The following is a 22,821-nucleotide window of genomic DNA, read 5'->3' on the forward strand; positions in this document are numbered from 1 at the left end:
TGACCTACCGAAACTTTCACAGAAGATCAGAGAGAGAAGGACACGTTTCGCTGGGCACGCGTACAGAAGCAAAAATGAACCTGTAGCTAAGCTGATCCATTGGACACCAAAACATGGAAGCAGAAAACCTGGTAGACCCCTCTAACATACGTGGATGTATTGAAACAGGACACTGGACTGGATGTTATGGATTTGGGAACGGCCATGCAGGACAGAAGGGTTTGGCGTGCTGTTGTAGTTCGAGGACACCACTCATCTTAAGCAAGTAAGCAAGCAATCGTGCAGTTTTTTTATATTATAATGTGCTTGTAAATAACAGTGAACTATACCATGCGAATAAACACTCTCTAAATGTAAACCGAGTGGAAAGAGTGGAAAAAGAGTGAGAGAGTGAAATGGAGGACAACCCTTTTTCATATCAATTTGTAAGCGCTCTCCAGCAAAGTCATAGTTCATTGAATTTATAACCGTATGACACAACAGGCGAAAAAAGTAACTATTTGCACAAGATTTGCAATTTAAAGAGAATTGACCATTGCTTATTCTAGTGACCCTAGTATATGGACAATATAAGTGTGCTTTTTCATTTAATGACATAAAATTTGAAACATATTGTTAGGAACACTTGAGGTTTTGACTTTTAAAACCTACATGTGCTAGGTAGTTTTCAACAGATTTTCCACATTCGCCTTGCTATAACATTGAATTGCGTTACCTGTTGACCTAGTGACGAAAGGTGTTTTCATTTTAGAGTGTTTTCCACTCAAAAACGGATTGCCCTTCATTCAACTCCTTGAAAGAGTGGAAGTTCACTCTTTTATTTAGAAGGCTTAAGCAATAAATATACGTCACTCATGCTTATACGTTAATTTGAAAATATCACTTATTGATCAAATTCCTTTATAAAGGGCCGTGTCTCAAATGTCTGTCATTTTTATTTTGGATCCTTGGTTCTCAAGTAAGTGCCAAGATAAGGGGCTCAGGAGGTGAAGGGGTGTCATGGTTGGTCAAGAGGTGTCATTGAGAGTAAGTGGTTCTCGTAGTGGGTCAAGAGTGTCTTGGTTGGTCAAGGGTGTCATGGTTGATTAGGGGTGTCATAGTGTGGGTCAATTTAGACGTTGGCATGTGGTGGCCAAAGCCTATGGTTGGTCAAGGGTACGGTGGTATGGTAGATAAAGGGTTTTACGGTGGAGCAATGGTGTGACCCACAGGATGGTGTCAAATACAGGGTATCACAATAAAAACAGAACCCTCGTTGCGCCCTCTTTTTCTCTTATTTCTGAAAAGTTGATCAAATGTATTTTGGTACATGTATGTAAAGAAACCATAAATTGTTAGCTTTAATAAACCAAAACAATTATTTCAATTGACTCACAAAAAGTGTTTAAGAACCCGGTTGTGAACGGTCCCTTCAAGGTCCCATACGAACCATTATTGGGGGAGGAGAACTGGGGGGAAATATTCAGGGGGGAATGTCCTCAGTGCCCCCGTAGTGCCGCCACGGATAGTGGGTTCCCCAAAATATCAATTTGGTACATTTAAACTTTTCTTATAATTTTCAAAAAAGAAAGTAACAATTATTTTTGTCTTATTTAAAGCCATATTATAACATTTGCTGAGGAGGACGCAAAATAGCGAAAAAAGTCAATGGTCATCGATATATGCCGACAACAGTTTTGGAATCTAGAGAAACAGAGCTTTAATTTGATACCAAATTTATTTTGCCAAGTATTGCAGGGACGCCAGAAATGGCGCTTGAAGTAGGCCGAATTCACACGTTATCCTATGGGACGCTGAATTAGTGCTGCGCCCCCTCAAGGTCCCATACGAACCCAACGAACCATTATTGTGGGAGGAGAACTGGGGGAAAAATATTCAGGGGGGGATATCCTCAGTGCCCCCGTAGTGCCGCCACGGATAGTGGGTTCCCAAAAATATCAATTTGGTACATTTAAACTTTTCTTTATATAATTTTCGAAAAAGAAAGTAACAATTATTTTTGTCTTATTTAATTGAAAAAGGTACTTTAGAAGGTTTTTTTTAAATCTGAGAAACACTAGGCCTAATCATGGCCATGAGATATTTAGCCTCAAGTCGTGACCTCTGCTTACATAAATTGGAATATTTATTTTGATGTTTAAGGCTTACGGCCCTCAGAAGTTCCTAAAGAAGAATGGTAGGTCTACTTTAAATTGGTTGGAAATATAAATAGACATATTTATATCAAAGTTCTTTTGTTGCAAGAATGGGCAAAATGTGACTATATTAAGGTAGGCCTATAAAAGTATTTCCGAAAAGTGTCCCATTTCACCCCGCGTCCCATTTTACCCCAGTCTACCCTACCCCTAAAAAACCTAATTGGGAAAATTTCTGATGAGTCTCTCACTAAATATGAATGAACCCGTTTTGTTTTTGACAATCTTGTAGGCCTATCAACATATTTATTTTTGCCCAAAAATTTTCCCAGTCTCACTGAATGACCCGCTTTTTTGGTAAGGATTTCCACCAGTCTCAGTGAATGACACCCTTTTGGGGGATCCTTCTGTCACTGATCCCACATTTTTTGGGTGTCTAGGCTCTCCGACACCATATTAAACCCCTACACTGCTGTCCGCACATCCCCGTCACTTTCAAAGTCGAGTGCCCCCTCCCCCACCCCAGGGTAGGCGACACATTGGGCGACTTTTCCAATGATTTGACCGGCCGGCGCGGCCGCACCCCGCATGTTTATGTGTTGGCAACAGGGATAAGGAAAGTTTGGTTGGCAATATGGCAACCTTAACCCTACATCTCGTGTAATGTAAACATGGTTTAAAAAAAGTCAACAAATAACCCTGAAAAGTTATTAAACTAATAATTATGCAGGTTGGAAAAACCGCAAATGATGTCGAAAGTGAAGCATGTAGTTTGCGCTATGTCTGGGGGAGTTGACAGTTCTGTTGCAGCTCTACTTATGAGGAAGAAAGGTAAGCTTAAAGTTGCACGTAGTGCACGAGTGTATAGCTTCCGAATTCTGCACCGAATGTATACGGTAAGAATGAGATAGAACAACAGACACGAGATCATCCCGTTTAAAAGTGGGTCAGACTTATTTCTATAGACCGTGGTCGGGGTACGCGCTGGTGAATTGCGATCGCGTAAAAGTGACAAGGTCGTCTACTACGCGCCGAACAGACAACCAATGGGTCAACCGACTTGTTCAGTTGTTGTCAAGTGCGTTGATCAGCCAATCAGCATGATTGCTTATTTTTTCTGTGTGTACGCCCGTAGACGCTTGGCGCACAGCTCGGACCACGGAAGTTTTAAAAAGTTAACCTTAGCCTTACAAGTGTTGCTTCAATATCTAAATTTTGACCAGTGAAAAAAAAATTTCACCGTTGTCATCAAGGTCATCTTGAGCCTCGATCGTGTGCCACATTGAGTTCTATTGGAATAAATTATGCACCACGCTCGGTTGAGCGGTCACGCTACATGCAGCTGCAAAATAGTGAAAATCACTCTGAAATATCTGCACGTGGACATGGTGAAAATTGGTGTATTCAGAGATGTACATGGATCGAATCCATGGGTTCCTACAGTCACCCATGGAAAACACTAAAACAGGGTACCGTAGAATGGGGTGAATAGGGACAGTTTTGGCACTCTCTAGATTGTAGTTTTTTTCCTGCAGCCCCATGAGCCAAATTTTTGAGGGCATATTATGTCCACCCATGATGCCTTTAATCCACCATTATAAAAAATTGAATATATGTGGGGGGTATATATTTTTTTAATAAAATTTTGGTGTCCCTATTGACCCCTGACTCCGGGGTCAATAGGGACAGCACTGGTTTTGATAAGGAAAGTACAACTTTGAAGGAGTGTACTTGCATATTTACCACCACATGGAGGGAAAAGGGACACCACGTGAGTTTTAAAAAACAATAGAAACATGTCAGGGTAATTCATACCATCATAACTGATTAAAATCTGATTTCTTGACAACGTTGATCAGGCTCGTCAGTAGAAGAAGAGGTGGGGTAGGATGTGGTGGGGTAGGGTTCTGGGTGGTAGGGAAGTAGGTGGGTAGGGTAGGGTGTTGGGATAGTGGGATCAGGGTGGTGGGGTATAAGAAAAGGTATCATGGTGGTAGAGGTAGTGGATAGGGTGATGGTGGTGGAGCAGTGGATAGGGGTGGTAGGGTAGGGGATAGGGTGGTGGGGTAGATGGGTGGGGTAGGATGGTGGAGTGCTGGGGTAGGGTGTGGGGTAATGAGTTCTGGCAGTGGCATGATAGTATTAGGGGTGGATGAGGGTGGTAACCTGGGTAGGGTGGTGTGGTAGTGGGGTAGGGCGGTGGGGATGGTAGGTTTAATGAGGCTAGAGGGGTCAGGGTGTGATATAGTGATTTAAGGGTGCTGGTGGTAGGGTTAAGGTGGTGGGGTAGGTTCATGAGGGTAGTGGGGTAAGGGTGGAGCAGGGTAGGGTGGTAGGGTAGGGTGTGGTGGGGTAAGGGTGGTTGTGGCAAGGGTGCCCCTATTCACCCCGTATTAGGTGACTTTTACCTGAAAAATATTTAAAAATTGTTATAAAAATTCCTGTCAGAATTAATAAATAATCTTTTAGAGAAAGTTGTAGGACCTAACAGGCTAGGTCCTGGTGAATTTCCAGCTCATTTTCTAAAATAGTGGCTGTGGAAGCAGGAAAGTTTTGACCACCTCATTTTTTAGATAATTTTATTTTGGACACCCTGTGAACCATTTTCTAAACACTGTTTGATTATTTCAATCTGAGGAAATACAAAAAAATAGGGTTAACCAAATTTATGTGAAAAATGAGATTTTAAAACTTTTCTCACTTTTGTCCCTATTCATTATCACCCTGTGTCCCTATTCACCCCATTCTACGGGACTGTTAAATATCAAAAGTATCAATTTTTAATCATTTGCCATAAAATGCGTGTTATATCGCAAATTTAAAAAAATCTATTTGATATCAGAAGGACATGTAATTCCTCATATTCAAAATGCAATTCAATATGTCTGATGTGCTCTCAGGTCCCACAAAAAAATATGTGAAAACATTGTTATTCAAGCCCTTAATATAAAACAATATTGTAACATTTCCATAAAAAATAGATTTTAATTTGTGTACTATTTGGTTTTCACTAGAATCAATGTGACCACTTTTTTACCTGTCACCATAACAAGCTATTAAAGAACTTACTCTTTTCTGTTTTGTTGTAGGCTATAATGTAACAGGTCTGTTCATGCGTAACTGGGATGTTCTGGATGAGACTGGTGAATGTGCAGCTGACAGAGACTGTGAGGATGCTCAGTTTGTATGTCAGAAACTTAACATACCATTCCGTGAGGTCAACTTTGTCAAGGAATATTGGAACAATGTGTTCAGGTACAATACATTTGGAGCTGTGCTTGTAATTTGAATTAAACCTTGGAAGTTTGTTTGGCTTATAAATATAATGAACTATTGGCGAACAAAATAATTTTCCTTCATTGTGTGTTTGTAAACTAGAGTGTCGTAATCCATCAACATTATTAGTGCACCCAAGTTCTTAAAGTTATTTCAAGAGGGTGCTTATTATGTTCTATGTCTTGGAAGTCAAAATGGACATTTTCCATGTAAAACAATGTTATAAATCACAGTAATAGCATAAAGAAATGAAAACAAATGTCACAGCCATTGAAACTCAGTGTTATTAAAGATGGGGTTTTCTGTGATAGTAAACAATTTTGTACCAATTACTACATGCTGAAAGTGCACAAAAAAGGGGGCTAGACAGCTGTAAGTAACACAAGTGCATGTGCACTTATTGGGTGATGGTGTTAATTAGGTCAAATACATATATCATAGGCAAACAAACTAAATTTCATTTATTCATTTCATATTTTCTCAAGGTCAAAAATGACATCATTTCTCAAGAGCATAAGTGGTATTCCATCATTTTAAGTCCATTTGAATTGTCACTTAAGGGTAGACGAGGTATTGTTGGTCGAAGCAACCTGAAAAAAGAGTTTCATTATCTAGATCAATATATTATTGAAAATTAACACCTTGACGCTTTTGCAAAAGTTCATTCTACAAATCGTATACTTTGCAAACTTGCTTAATTTATTGTTGTTAATGAGTTATGTACGCTTTTACAAAAGTGTTGTTGTTTCAGCCCTCTTTACAACGTAACTCAAGAACCCCAGCACCTATAAAAGTATATCTGTGATATTTTAATTCTTCTACACGCTCGCTATGATTTGAGATGAAGGGTGTTTCCGAAATGTAGATTTATGTGCATTATAATGGGATTGGATTGTACAATATCACGATCACTATGTCAATATAAAGGCAATGGGTAGACATTGTAGACATTGAAATGTGTGGAGAGAGACCTAGTTGTTCTGCACTCATTCAGTGATGTTTTATTTGCTGTTCACAGTGATTTCTTGAGGCAATACCAGAGTGGAATGACTCCCAACCCAGACATACTATGCAATAAACATATCAAGTTTGATAAGTTCATACAGTATGCCATAGAGGATTTAGGAGCTGATGCTTTGGGTACAGGACACTATGCAAGAACAGAGCCTGATATTCTGAATTTCGAGAATTGGAAAGACCATCCACAAGCAAAAGGTATGTTGGTTTGTTGAGTAAAATGGGAGGATGCCCTTATCATTATTTTGGTCATATCAAAACACGTCAACAACCCAAGAGGTGTGGTAACCTGACCAATCTGGACACTTGGTTACCATCTTCCTCAAAAAAACCCAAACCGTTTTACGGGCCAACAGACTTTACAAGTATAGGGTTGGTTGGTCAGGATTTTTTTCTGGAGGCTAAAATGACCCGCAAATATCACCCAAACTTTGAAAATCTGGTAAAAATTTGATTATTTTTTTGCAACCATATTTTGAAAATGTTCTAAATTTAAAAAAAAAGTCAATCAAAATCAATTAATTTTGGCCAAAAAACACAACTGATTTAACATGATTTGAGCAAAATTTAAAAAATAAAATCTGGGTCGGCCGGGGCTGTAAAACAGTTTTTTGTCACCTTAGCTGAAACTTTCAACGTAATTGAACATATTTGTGTGATTTCAAGTAAACCAAATTTCTACTGGACTTACACTTGTATAGGCTATCTTAACAAATAAGGTTCTGATTTACAACCAAAGATGAGCTTGTGTGGTTATGGTAGTAATGGTAATGAGCAGTAACATAGCCATGGGGAGGGGGTAGTTGGGGCAGATAAAAACTGAAAGGGAAAATCGGGATGGCAAAGGAAAAGAAAAGGGGAAAAGAACCTGTTTTCCACAATAATTCTCCCTGATCATGGGTCAAAATAATGTAATTTTTGCATGCTGCCTACACCCTGCTAGTGAGTCTTTATAACAGACAATATAAAGCAAAGTTTAGTGGCAACTAGTTAATCAGTTACTTTTCTTTGATGGCATTTGTACAGGTATAAAACTTCTGAAAGCTATAGACACTTGGAAAGATCAGACATTCTTCTTGTCTCAAATCACCCAAGAAGCATTGCACAAGACTACATTCCCCCTGGGGGAGCTCACTAAGGATGTTGTCAAGAAGATTGCTGAACAAGCTGGACTTCAGCGAATAGTCAAGAGAAAAGAGGTGAATTGTGTTTTATTTCTTTTCTATGCCTCAAATTAAATATTTAAGCATAGAAAGTTGGATCAAAATTCAGTCGTACATGCAGTAGGGATTAGAGAGATTAAGTTTCATTACCAATCCAAAGGCAGCAAATGATCAAGCATGAAACAAATGTGACGAGGAAAAGAGGAAATTTCTAAAGATAATGGAACACAACATTTTGAGAAGATGAGCAGAGACACCCATGCTGGCAATGTTTTGGTTGGCATAACTGTATTATAACTTAATCTAGCAGGTACTGTTTTGAGGATTTTTCTTATTTATAGGCCTTATGGCCATATAGCGGTGAATGCATACCCTTTCTGCACTAACAACCTGTATTATAACTTAATTGCATGGTCATTTTATGTCATTATTATTATTATTCCTTTTTAATGTTGACTGTCATATATTGATTTCAGAGCATGGGAATTTGTTTTATTGGTGAAAGAAATTTCAACAAATTCATCAAAGAGGTAAGAACTACTCAATTTTATCCTATGTTTGAATTGAGAAATATGCCTAAATTTTGGATGCCACAAAGTCACTCAGTGCACAAGTTGTTACATGGACTTAACTTGCTTGGTTGTCTTGATGTAAATTTATGCTGGATGCAAAGAAGGCAAAACCACAACAACCGGTGCAATCTGGGCCATGTGGGCAAATGTGAAAAGGAACCTTGACTTTTATATTGCTTATATATGCTGTTGGAAGAGTACGTAGACATTCAAGACTAAAACATATTTTGTTTCAGTATGTTGAACCCCAGCCAGGACAGTTTGTATCTATTGAAGACAACAAAACTATAGGACAACATGAAGGTAAGTGCTCTGTGAGAGAGATTTGTTTTCATTTTGTAGTTTTGAGTATTCCAACCTTTGCCTGAATTGAAATAGTAAACACATGAAACATTTATTTGTGACCAAATATTTTCCCAAGTATGTTACACCCAACAAGAAGAACCTGGGCAGCAAACAAACATAGGAATGTCATAAATGATATTTTTCATCTTCCCCACGGAAATATCAACTTTTGTTTATAAAGTCAATTTATGAATAAATGTGGTGTGAACCATGTGATCAAGCAAAATTAAGTCAGGCACATTTAATTTTCAGTTTTCTACATGATTGCATCAATCATTTGTAAAGCTACATTTTACAGAAAACCCCATTGAAATTGAACACTTAGTTCCAAAGATATGAGCAGTTGCAGTGTTTCCAAAACAATAGGCAGCAAAAGAAATTATTTCCTTTGTTTGGCTATATCTGAAAATCAATATTTCCTACTTGTGACTGATTTTGCTTGATCACACCATATATGTTGTCCTCAACAAGTTTAACATTCAGAAAAAACAGACTACATATATTTCGGGCAAATCAGTATTATTGACTCCAAAATGTTAAGTGTGTACTTCTTGCCCAGTCACCAAACCACACTTTGTGTTCAATTTGTTTCCAGGGGCACATGTATTTTGATCATTTGTATTATTGATACATAGCAAAATAAACATGTATGTTTATTTGTATTGCAGGTCATTTCTTGTATACCATTGGACAGAGAGCCAAGATGGGTGGCTTGACACAGGCATGGTTTGTTGTAGATAAGAATCCGAACACCAATGATGTCTTTGTTGTAAATATCTTAACTTAATTTCATTTTTCCAATACTGCAACAAGCAAAATAGGCAACTACATCACTATGGAGCTTGAAGTGAATCCAAATACACTGACAGAATGTGTCTTGTATTACACTGCACTAAAAAAATACAGAATTTGTAAAGCAGGACATGTTTAAGATGGTGTGAAACAGGAAAGATATGCACATGTGTCAAATTGTTTTAGTCCTGGAATGGTAAAGATGGTTAAGGATACATGTTCAGCAAAATTAGACCCAAGGCTTGCTTGACATAACACTTTTGCAGAAAAAGTTTCCTTTCAGTACCCATTCTTCTTCATCTGACCATAATTTGATATCATATTAATGAGTGGCATCATATAAACTCATACATTGTGATTATGTTATCCTCTTACTATTTGAGTATTTGTTTCAATATTCTATGTGCTTTGTGCAGCGGATTAGATACATACACACAGCACACAATGTATCATTATAACATGTGCAATAAGTTACCCAAGGTATATGTGCCTTTACTCTTTGAATAATGTATGGTAATGTCTATGTGATATTTGCATTGTTTCTAGGCCCCTAATAGTAAACACCCTGCATTATACTGTGAGTCTCTTGTTACTGGACCAGTACATTGGATTCATCAACCACCCCGTAAGCTACTGCAAGACCAAATGATGGATTGTGGCTTCCGTTTCCAGCATTCAGACCCTTTGGGTAAGTTTATGCAGATGCATTTCTGTTGAGTATCAAGGCTTTTAGCAAGACACTGGAGTAAATGTGAGAATGTAACTTATGGAATGCTATTAAAATGACAAATTGTATGCTTAAAATGTGTGTGTTCTCAGGGCTTCTCCAAGCATGTATGAAATAAGAAATGTGTCAATATGTTTATCAAGTGTGTAGGCCTATGTAGCTGAAATAAGCAAACATAACAAGTGAATTGTTTCAGCACTAAACAAATATACCATTAAGAATATATGGGGAAATTGGGATGTTTACAGTATGACATTTGTATTTGCACCAAGCTGGCTAAATTGTAAAATAATGGCTTCATCAAGGACATAATATTGAAATTGTTTGTGTGATTTGTTGCACAGTGGACTGTACCCTGACATTAAGTGGTATGGGTTCTGTGATTGTATCCCTATCAAGACCTTTACGGGCGATTACTCCTGGTCAGGTAGGTACACATCTTTTTCCTTGGAGTCATGCTTGACTCGTTTCCTGTAAGATCAATGTATTACAGTACAGTGTATTTTTTTAGTTCATTGGCTATAATGGAAAATTTATTCATTGTCATTTAATTTGCTTAAACAGAACTCATAATTAAATTTAAAGAACTATAAACTTCAACTAGACAATGTTTTACTTGAAATGTTAAAAAGTTAATATTTAATGTATTGAAGTTAAGAATTCTTTAGGTCGGTCAGTGTCGGTCAGTGTTTGTGATCACACGTGTCATCCTGCACACAAAACATTGTGTGGAAGTTATGTGAACACACAATGATAGTTGGCTGGTTGAAGGTACAAGAGATGTCATAGAGATATTATAATACTTGATCATATCAGTTATTACTTGCTATTTCCCTCTAATTCCTTTAAATAATATATAATAGTTTTGATACTTATCCTGTAGCATTTTTTTTAAATTTATCCTGTGGGATTTTTTTTCTGTTTTTGTATGTTTGCTTGCCTGGATTATTAATAAATCAAATCAAATCATTAAATTTATGTCGTTCACAGTATGCAGTATTCTACCTTGGTGACGAATGTTTAGGTAGTGGCGTCATTGTCAAACCAGGGCCATCGTTATACACACTCAACTGGAAGAAATATCAATCGGGAGAATGGAAACCAGAGTTTGGTGCTACATGAATACACCAAGCTTGCTGCTAAGGTGCAGAGCCGATTGCAACTTGGGGAGTATTGCCAGGATAGTAAGTTGCTCATGTGAAGCAATTATGTTTATGAGTATTGGCAGTGTGACAGAACTTCAAGGTGAAACAGAAATTGCTTCTGTGTGAGGAAAATTGTAGATAATCACACACATGCATTCTATTTTGCAGAAATTGGAATAGATTAAAGCCATATTATAACATTTTCATATCCCCTTTTTAATTTTGAGCCGAACAACTAAGGCAAAGCAAAGAAATTGGAATTTACTACCAGCACAGATGTCGCCAATACGTATCACTCGATCATCGTCCCACACGCCATGTACGTATTGTTATGAACACTGCGTATGCGTTCAACTAATATTTCCATCGTAGTAATAAAACAATGGTTCCTGCATTTTATTCAAAATCTCAGATTTTGACTAAACTATAGCACCTAGGGTCTTGATTTTTGCAGGGTATGTTGGTTTAATAAAGAAAAACAGAATTTTGAAAAATATCGAGGAAATCCTCCTCAGCAAATGTTATAATATGGCTTTAAGTGTAACTTATTTTACACCCATGTTTGACAAACCAGATTGCGTTATTATGAAACCAAGGTATGAGGTGGATATACTTAGTACAAATGAGTTTCAGCTTGAGATCAAGTTGCTGATTTATCAATTTTGTGAATCCAATAATCACATAGATGAAGATGTGAAAGCAGTTTAGTCAAGCAAAATTCCAAACATGCATACCATAAGGTGCAAATAATTCCTGTATTATTTGATACTGGGTATAAATCTTATGACCTTGTTAATTTAGATTATATATATCCCAGACTACTAGAGACTATTCATTAACAGTTAAAGTGTCCATGCTTTGTATACTGTGAATTCTTTGCATATTCATGAGGGCCAATTGTGCGTGTCTAACAATCACGCCAGCATTGTTTGCCTATACGCATACACGGTATGTGCATAGCAGTTTCATCTTTCGCACTTCATGGAACAATCGACCCTTATTATTGGGTGATGCTCAGAATTTGACTGTTTGTGGTTAGTCTGTTTACATTTACATCACAGACTGCAGAATTCAGAAAAAAGGCTTCATATAACCCCATAAAATAAGGTATAAGAATATGAGACTTTTTCCATATTGAATTGTCAGACATGAGGACCTAAACAGTAAGTACCTCCAGCATTTTTTTTTCAGAATGCCAAAATTGAATAATATTTATCACATTGGATCTGGAATGTGCATTGCAAAGTTTTATGTATATACTGCTGCCGTATGACAAAAGGGCATAAGGCATAAGTTGGTCCGTCAGGTGTGAAATACAATTGAGCTGGGTATGTTTGAATCTAACCAGGTTTAAGCTATACCAACTATTTGGAAATCACAGGTATATACGTCTGTAAATACAATAGCTTGTTTTTTACACTGTGGGCATTCATTTCAGGCATGAGAATGACTTTACATGAAAAAAACTGAACATTGTAAACTGACCAATGCAAAGTGTAGTGAGCGCAGCAAGCAGAGCTCTCGCCCTCGTGGCTGGGGGTGCAGGAGCCGCCTTATTGCGCCTGGCGGGGTTCAAGGGCAGCTGCCCAGCGGGGGTCCAGGGGGAAGCGCACCCGGAAGCTCCTGGGTTTTAGCACTTTTAAGACCCGCAGGGTAAAATGACAGTATTATGACACAACAGAAAAAATAGCAACTGTAAATGTAAACATCTTTATCAGCAGTGTATATTTTTAGTATACTTACATGCCCATTTTCTTAGCCCTAGGAATGCCCTTTTCAGAGGGTAGAATGAGCTTGCAAAAATGTATTTTTAACAATTTATTGACATTGCACTGCTTAAATGCCACTACACTTACCAGCACTCCAAAAATATTTAAACTTTCTATCGCTGCTTCTTTGATGCAAGAGCGTTCTTCTTTTTCTTTGCAACAAGTACTTCCAGAGCTTTCTGTCTTGCCAGCTTCCTCCATTTTGATGCGAACTGATTTGGAGACGCTTTGTCTTGAGTAGCTGTTCTTTTGTACTGCGCCTTGGATGCTACCTTTTTCCTTGGTACTTTAGCTGCACAATCAGTTTTCTATACTCAAGCAGCACGGTCCATGTTGAATGTTATGAAATGATTGGGCTCTTTGACAGCTTCAACAGCATCCTGGTGTCTAGCCATCATGTATACTTTAAAGTTTGCAGTGATGACAGAGTTGACATCTTCATTCGGCTTGACTGTGGGTCCAGTGTGTCGCCCATAATACTAAAGCTACTCTCAACAGATAGGCCATGGAATATTGAGAGCCTTGCCTTTACTACCTTTCCTAAGGTTGGGTATTTATTGAAGGCCATTTTGTACCACACCTCAACACTGATGGTGTCATCATAGTCAAGAAGTCTGTTATCAGTATTGAAGCTTTGAACCTCCAACTCATAGTTACTTTGTTGTTCTTCAGTTAGCTTTGTAAGCTGAAGATGTGGCCATCAAGAATTCGTTGACTAGCTTGTCTTTCTTGCCTTTCCTCCCATGAAGTATCAGATGAAAAAGCCATCAGAGTTTACGTAACTTGACATAGGTCCAGGGTTTGGGTGAATGTCTCCAGACAAATAAAATTTGTAAACTAAGCAGTGTGATTTACTTAATATTCTATTTGTCTACTGAAGTATTGCTATTGTAAAAGAATAAGGCGAGCACAACAAGAATCCCACTTCTGACACCATTTTGTAAAAGAATAGGGGTTCCGAAAAATGAGGAGGCGTGGGCCGGGATTTTTAAGTCCCTCTGGATATGAATAAAAAAATAACACAACGGAAGCAACAATATATGAACGAAATCACTTACGCTACTAAATAAACTAAGGATCAAGCTGACACTAAAAACACAATGTCATTTTGATGTACCGATTTCACCACATTTGTATGAACACACACGAAAAGAATCATGTTGTGTCTGCAAGTAACACACTGTTATGATGTAAATAAAGTGGTAAACAGGGTGAGTGGTACAATGTAAACAAACCAGTATTTATATTTAGCCAGGCTTGCAGGATGAGTCATATTTTTATTCCCATTCTCACCAATGGGTGCAGTATGTGCTGGGTGAGTCATTTATTAGTTCCCATTCTCACCAATGGGTGCTCAAAAGGTATGAGGCCTGTTCAAGGTCAAGGGTCACCATCATGAATGAACCAGCCGGCATATATTGTGATATGGCTATGCATGAGTGAGTCCTGTTCATAGCGTCCACACATGTGAGTCCTCATTACGTCCGAAAATAATGAAGACACCAGCACCAGTGAGCTACGCTTGTATGACTATGCATGAGTAAGTCCTGACGGCATTGCAGCTAAACCCGCACACGTGTGACATGAGTCCTCATTATCATTGCAAAATCATTGGATAAGATCCATCTACGCTTGTCTTGACTCTGGATACTCTGGATACACGAAAGAAAACTTCTCTACCTTTGCCTCCAATAGCTGGATTTCCTTTACAGATCCTCGGCTGGCCCTTGCTCTTTACTTCTCACTTTTGGCGAACATTTCGCCTTCCAGCGCTGCCTGAACAGCTTCTTCCAAGGTATCTGGCTTAGCTCTAAACAACGCTTGGCGCAATTCTCCATCGTCCACTGCCTCCTTAAACTGCTCCCGGGCTAAACGATCCGTGGCTTCCGGAGGCAACTCAGGGTATGCCAAACTCACCAAGTCCCGGATGGCTTGCCCTAACTCCTTCAGGGTTTCCCCCGGTTTTTGCTTCCGGCTCCTAAATTCAAGTGCATAATTGTCTGGGCCTTCTGATGGCCCATAAGCGTTGAGTAAAGCCTCTTTCTGGTCTGCATATGTTGGATAGTCATCATCCAGGATACGGGTCGCTGACCCCATTAGACGGGCAGCCAACCACTCCCGTGCCATTCTGCAGTTCCAGCCATTAAGTCTGGAACAGGCCTTAATACTTCCCTGGCCATCATACTTCTCAGGTACCACATCTTTATTGCCCGCCTTGGATTTGCTGCCGTCTAATCCCATTTCATGCTCTAAATCGATGATTCTCATTTCAGCTTCCAAACGAGACTCTGCCTCTTGTCGTAGCTGTTGCCTAAGCTGCAGTACCTCATCGGTTGTAGGCATGGGAACTGAGTGACGGTCCTGGGGAACCCCCTCCTCATCAGAGCTTGTATCTCGGTAGCTATTCATCTTTGTAATCTAAAAAAAATGCCAAATGATCCCACTCCTGACACCAATTTGTAAAAGAATAGGGGTTCCGAAAAATGAGGAGGCGTGGGCCGGGATTTTTAAGTCCCTCTGGATATGAATAAAAAAATAACACAACGGAAGCAAATGGAGAAATGGGGAACCAGGAACACTCCAATCAGGCATCACAAGAGTTCAGAAGATCCGTGAGGATATGAAATATGAGGACAACAGTCCCATCAAACAATCACGAAGAGTGCCGAAGATTAATCGGCGACGAAATACGCACTGCCGAACAATGCCGAAGACAGTTTCTCATGTACACACCTGCATGCACATGCATTAGGGGTTCACCAATCAGATGAGTCACGATCATGAGGAGCATATTTTACTGGTAAATACACCACTTTTAGATCCTCCAATTTTTACAATTCAGCTCCATGGAGATTCCTTGTCATGTTGGACACAAATTTTTAATTTGTCTTAATTACTCGGCCCAAATTTTGTTACACTATTAGTATAATGAAGAGCTGAAATATTGGCCTAGCCTGTGGTGAACATGAAGGTATACGGCATTGAGTTTAATTCACTGTTGTTACAATGAATGGTAGAGAATCTCCATGCTGTTAATATAGTGACGATAATAACAGAGGTGCATGATGTAAACAACTGTAGCTTGTTGAGCATCATGTTAGTTATTGGGTGAGGTTTGGGGGTGATATGGATTATATCTAGTCCAGCTAATGCCTTCAGCGGACTCCGATACTAGATGCAATTAAACCGAACCTAATTGTTACACCTTTTATTATTACCCTTTTTAATATTCAATGTCAACAAAAGAACATTGTGATCACTCCCTAAACTATAATTATGGTCTTCATCAACAATCATTTTACAAACTCTTTCCTTGAAGTTGTCAGAATATAGCATATAATCAATAATACTCTGAAGATTACCTCTAAACCAAGTTATTTTACCATGACATTTCTTTGAGCAGTTTAGAATTTCTAGATTTGAGTCATTACAAAAATAAAGAAGTTGTTCACCATTGCTATTTAATGCAAGATCACCAAAGGGAATTTCCCGACACATGGATCATCTTCTCGATCCTCAATACGCAATTCCTCAGAAAGTAGTCTGCAGTCTGGCGTAGTTTGCAGTGTTACTTGACGCTGTGGAGTAGTTCGTGGTCGTTGTCTTCTTGTTTCTGGTGCATGATCATTAGATTCCGCTGGTTTTTGTGACATGATTATTTTGTGTGCCTTGTTTATTATGTTTCATAAGGAGACGATTTATTCCTGACTTAGAAAGATGAAGTCCTTGTTGATCATGAAGGGAATAATCCAAATCGGAGTGTGAGTGATTGTTTTCTGTGATAGTACAATTTTCTTGATCTGTTATATTCCATATATCTTCATTAAGTATGCTCACTCATTTGTCGTGTCTGGTATTGTCAGAGCATGGGTAAACGGTGGAGAGGACCACCTTCGTGTTAAGCGCTTTTACCCGAAGTCTGGGAGCATGTTCTTTAAGTCCATTACCCCCTTTCCATAAGTTTTGCTTTGTGGTGCAATAATATGTACCTGCATATAAAATGATACAATCGTACTGAGTGATGTTAATGTTCTCTAGTTTTTCATTGATATCTGCAACTCTAGCTCCCCGTAAGCAATTCGCCTTGGTATTCTCCAAACCATGTTTATTAATGTTGTTAATGATAGAATCTCCTACGAAGTTGGTATTGTACCGGTACCGGCCTTCGGTATAGACCACTTGACATCACTGTTTATCAACAAAGGCGAGGGACTCGTCTATCGATATGCTTGAAAAGGCCGCTACACTGTTCACTGGCTTTCGTGTACTATATGAAATGTGGCGGGCGATTTAAAATGCACGTGCCCTTAGCAAACTACGATGCGTATGCACACTGCAGGGCAAAGAACAATTGAAATTTCCATAATTCGCGCGCATACTGCCGGGCAATGACGTCACATGCCAAGTGGTCTATAGGGTAATACTTGCCGGTATTTTGCCCCGGTGTTTGCCTGCTTCATCTGAACATTTTTGTACCTGTATTGCTTTTGCAAAAGCTGGATACATGTCTTCTTATAAGTCTGGGAACACTGTCTTTAAATTTGCTAACGTCATCAACGTCTTTCATCCTCTTTTCATTGTCCTTCCTTTCCTTCTGAGATTTCTTTTGTCTCTTTTGTTGGCAGCTTGCCTTGACATCTCTCTTCTTAATTCAATGTCTTTCATCCTGTTCACTATCCTCCGCTTTCGACCTCTTCTAAGTGCCCAAGTATCAATACTGTTTCGTTTTGATGTGAACATGTCATCTAGCCATGGGACAACCCGTTCTTCCTGGCCCTCATTCAAGCTGTCAAAAAGTCATTTTTTATCGGCGAGATGGTATTTCAGACAAATCAAAAACGAGGCTATACACAGAAGTAAGACGAACTCGCTGTGAGTGAAATACGGAAATATGCACAAAGCTACATGTATAAATGCTGAAAAAATCATCAGGTAAATAGTGGGGCAAATGCATCAATTCAAAGTTATGCCACCTGCTACATATATAGCACTTGTATTGCAGTGGCAATATAAGATGCTTATCTATAATTGATATAATATAATTGAGCCTTGGTAGCCAGAGAGCTGGCTCTCTTCCAATATGAAACACATTATCCTTTCTATTGATTTCATAAAAATTGTTTCATGTTCTGAAATCACAAGTTTTCTAGTAGTAAAGAAATATTGAATGCTAGTGTGATAGTAGCAAGGTGGGACATCCATAATTTTTAGGCTGTTCCAGGCTAAAAATGCTAGAACAAGACAAGCTCTTCATAAGTTTAATAATATTTCCCTTGATTCACATCTATCATGGAATAGTCTTCCATGTCCTAAATGTGAATAGGCAAATTTACCTTTGTGTTTCTGCTTGGTTGTAAGCCCCCTCATTATCACATCGTGGGACAACTCAACATGCAAGTTGCGGGTGTGCACCTGTAGTGCCATGATGTTGGTCTGGGTCAAGTGGTGCTGTCTACATAGCAGTGGATTGCATTGCAAGAAACCACAAAACTTCATTACAGCAGTCATTTCTTGATAGTGACACAGTCTATACAAGTATAGTCTAACTGTATATGTTTTTGGCAAGTGGAATACACCGATTAAACCGACTGATTAAAACTGATGAAAAGTATGGTATTGAAATTGTAAAATTATAAACAATTTGTAATTAGAATCATTTTGCATTATTTATAAATAACTTAATTAAACTGAAAAAAAAGTAGTAGAGATTGAACTGTGTTACATATATCAGAAGTTTTGTTAACACTTACAATTGAAAATGAATTTCTACATGACAAATTAATGATCAAAATCAAATTACAACAATCATTCCCTTTAAGACAAAGGATATGATGCACAATGGAGGAATTATGAATTTGATACAAAGTTTTGTCCTAGAAATATTACAAATTGCATTCAACGTTGTTCATAATTGTTTTGAAGATTTGCATAATATCTATGCACACAAAAACAGGTTTGTCTCAGGTGATCATACATAATGTAGAGGTTAAAAGTTGCATTTTTGGCAAACTTCTTTCAAGTTTTGTTAAGGTTGTACGAAAAAAATGCCATATAAAAGAAATTGTGCATTTCACTACTCCCCTGATACTAGTTCCTTGTTAATGCATAAGTCAACTAAAATTTCCTCCACAAATGAAAATCACAATAATACTAACCTGAATTAGATATTGCTGATTGGTTCCAGGCTAACAATTTTACATGTTCCAGGCTAAAGATGCTAGAACAAGACAAGCTCTTCGTAAGTTTAGTAATATTTCCCTTGATTCACATTTATCATGGAATAGTCTTCCATGTCCTAAATGTGAATAGACAAATTTACCTTTGTGTTTCTGCTTGGTTGTAAGCCCCCTCATTATCACATCGTGGGACAACCCAACATGCAAGTTGTGGGTGTGCACCTGTAGTGCCATGATATTGGTCTGGTCAAGTGGTGCTGTCTACATAGCAGTGGATTGCATTGCAAGAAACCACAAAACTTCATTACAGCAGTCATATATTTCTTGATAATGACCGGTGCCATGCTATTTAGGTTGAATTTTTGATTGTTTGAATTATGAACTCTATACAAAGTTTTGTCTTAGAAATATTACAAATTACATTCAAAGTTGTTCAAAATTGTTTTGAAGATTTGCACAATATCTATGCAAGTAAAGCACATGTCTCAGGTGATCATTGTGTTTCTGCTTAGTCTTTAGCCCCCTCATCATTACATTATGGGACAACCCGGCACATGAGTTGCGGGCGTGCACCTGTAGTGCCATGATGTTGGTCTGGCTCAAGTGGTGCTGTCTACATAGTAGTGGATTGCATTGCAAGAAACCACAAAACTTCATTACAGCAGTCATATATTTCTTGATAATGACCGGTGCCATGCTATTTAGGTTGAATTTTTGATTGTTTGAATTATGAACTCTATACAAAGTTTTGTCTTAGAAATATTACAAATTACATTCAAAGTTGTTCAAAATTGTTTTGAAGATTTGCACAATATCTATGCAAGTAAAGCACATGTCTCAGGTGATCATTGTGTTTCTGCTTAGTCTTTAGCCCCCTCATCATTACATTATGGGACAACCCGCACATGAGTTGCGGGCGTGCACCTGTAGTGCCATGATGTTGGTCTGGCTCAAGTGGTGCTGTCTACATAGTAGTGGATTGCATTGCAAGAAACCACAAAACTTCATTACAGCAGTCATATATTTCTTGATAATGACCGGTGCCATGCTATTTAGGTTGAATGTTTGATTGTTTGAATTATGAACTCTATACAAAGTTTTGTCTTAGAAATATTACAAATTACATTCAAAGTTGTTCAAAATTGTTTTGAAGATTTGCACAATATCTATGCAAGTAAAGCACATGTCTCAGGTGATCATTGTGTTTCTGCTTAGTCTTTAGCCCCCTCATCATTACATTATGGGACAACCCGGCACATGAGTTGCGGGCGTGCACCTGTAGTGCCATGATGTTGGTCTGGCTCAAGTGGTGCTGTCTACATAGTAGTGGATTGCATTGCAAGAAACCACAAAACTTCATTACAGCAGTCATATATTTCTTGATAATGACCGGTGCCATGCTATTTAGGTTGAATTTTTGATTGTTTGAATTATGAACTCTATACAAAGTTTTGTCTTAGAAATATTACAAATTACATTCAAAGTTGTTCAAAATTGTTTTGAAGATTTGCATAATATCTATGCAAGTAAAGCACATGTCTCAGGTGATCATTGTGTTTCTGCTTAGTCTTTAGCCCCTCATCATTACATTATGGGACAACCCGGCACATGAGTTGCGGGCGTGCACCTGTAGTGCCATGATGTTGGTCTGGCTCAAGTGGTGCTGTCTACATAGTAGTGGATTGCATTGCAAGAAACCACAAAACTTGATAACAGCAGTCATATATTTCTTGATAATGACCGGTGCCATGCTATTTAGGTTAAATTTGCAACCTAGACACAGTCTATACATGTATAGTCTAACTGTATATGTATTTTAGCAAGTGGCATACACTGATAAATCTTGGATTGAAAAGTATGGTATTGAAATTGTAAAATTAAATTTTGAATTATTTATAAATAACTTAATTAAACTGAAAAAAGTAGAATTTGAATTTGTTACATATCAGAAGTTTTGTTAAAACTTACAATTGAAATTGAATTACAACAATCAATCCCTTTAAGACAAAGGATATAATGCACAATGTTTGTTTGAATTATGAATTCTATATAAAGTTTTGTCATAGAAATATTACAAATTGCATTCAAAATTGTTCAAAATTGTTTTAAAGATTTGCATAATTATGTATGCAAGTAAAGCACACAAAAACAGGTTTGTCTCAGGTGATCATAAATAATGTAGAGGTTAATAAAAGTTACATTTTTGGCAAATTTTTAAGAAAAGAAATTGCGCATTTCACCACTCCCCTGATACTAATGCATAAGTCAACTAAAATTGCATCCACAAATGAAAATCGCAAATGTGTTATGTACACATGTCAGCAGTTTCTGGTGGTTTGATTTTTTTCTGATGCAACATTTGTACACTATTTTTATTTAAAAAAATACTGACCTATTGCATCAATAAGGGGTCTTGGTTAAGAAGTAGAAAGAAATCTTTATAGACATAAGTGTAATAGTGTAAGTATATGTATTTAAATCAACATATTGTAACCTGAAGGTCAAATGACATGTCAATATACAGAGTAAAAGCATTATTTTAAAATTTATATATAAACATGAAAGGTAAATTTATTAGTGTTGAATAGTATCGAGGCCGGTTGATAACAATGTAGTGGACTCCATTATTAGGGTTACTAAAATACAGGTGAAATGCACTTTACTACACCATGTGGCAAAACATCATTAGTTTGTTTTGCCATATCTCTTTGCCATCCACACCAAGATAGCTCAACTAGGGGGCAATACTGATTCTGAGGTTTGGCGATGATGACGCGCAGTGATACTATATAGATGGTCTAGATACCTGATTGCATTATGTTTGACTTTTTCATCATTCAGTATGTCTTTCTTGACAGTTACTACGCGACCATAATAGGTTTGCATGCTGTCAATCACTTCTTGTGTCAGCCTTCCCTTACCACCAAGACCCTTGCCTTTGGACAAGGGGCTACAATTTTTGGTATGCTTCTTTGTCGAATCACACAAGTTTTTTCCAACTTGCTTTTTCCAGCTTGCATATGACTTATACATTCTCCTTTCACAACAGTCATGCCATCATAAGTATCTTTAATTGTCTTGTACATCACTGAATCCCCTTCTCCCACCATCGTCGTACATGTATATCATACATCGTATTTTAAATATACTAAAACCTTTACAGCCCAACAAATATGGGTTAATGAACTGGTAGTTTGTGTTCTATTACTGTTACAAGAGGCAGCATTTTTCATACTTTTAATTCCGGAGAAAATATACAAAATACAACAATACCTCATTTCAACCTCTTATTTCCCTTAACAAAAATGACTCAATTTCAGCAGGTGACTCTAGACCATTGATTTTAATCAAGTGTGTGATATAATTTTTACATACATGTGTTGTTTGAAAGACAAAGGTGCAGTGTTTATGTAATCATTGAGAAATGCCATAAAAACAATCCACATATGACGTCACAAGTCAACTCTTTAATACATACTGACCTACCCTCATATTCTAAAGATTTACCGATGGGAAAAAAATTCCTGTTGCGTTCAAATATCACAGCGAGTTATGACTTCTGTCAGTACACGGTGCATAATTCAGAAGCTACAATGGCAATCGACAAGGCTATACATGTCAGAACGTCGCAAAACTTATTTTGACCTTTGACCCCAAGCTGTAAGGGACCACTTTAGAAATGTTCAAATGGTTAAAAATTACAC

At 37.9% G+C, this 22,821-nt stretch overlaps 1 protein-coding gene across 1 annotated transcript; it reads left to right on the forward strand.

The window, feature by feature from the left end:
- Positions 1-2,816: 2,816 nt before the first annotated feature.
- On the forward strand, positions 2,817-12,089 carry LOC140149261 (mitochondrial tRNA-specific 2-thiouridylase 1-like). The gene is made up of 10 exons (XM_072171509.1): positions 2,817-2,966; positions 5,225-5,390; positions 6,430-6,626; positions 7,455-7,627; positions 8,068-8,121; positions 8,400-8,466; positions 9,177-9,277; positions 9,847-9,988; positions 10,372-10,454; positions 11,018-12,089. The coding sequence occupies exons 1-10, from the start codon at positions 2,882-2,884 to the stop codon at positions 11,147-11,149; spliced, it is 1,200 nt and encodes a 399-aa protein (XP_072027610.1). The 5' UTR covers positions 2,817-2,881; the 3' UTR covers positions 11,150-12,089.
- Positions 12,090-22,821: the final 10,732 nt, after the last annotated feature.

Source organism: Amphiura filiformis, chromosome 3 (genome assembly GCF_039555335.1).
Source record: "Amphiura filiformis chromosome 3, Afil_fr2py, whole genome shotgun sequence".
NCBI lineage: Eukaryota > Metazoa > Echinodermata > Ophiuroidea > Amphilepidida > Amphiuridae > Amphiura > Amphiura filiformis.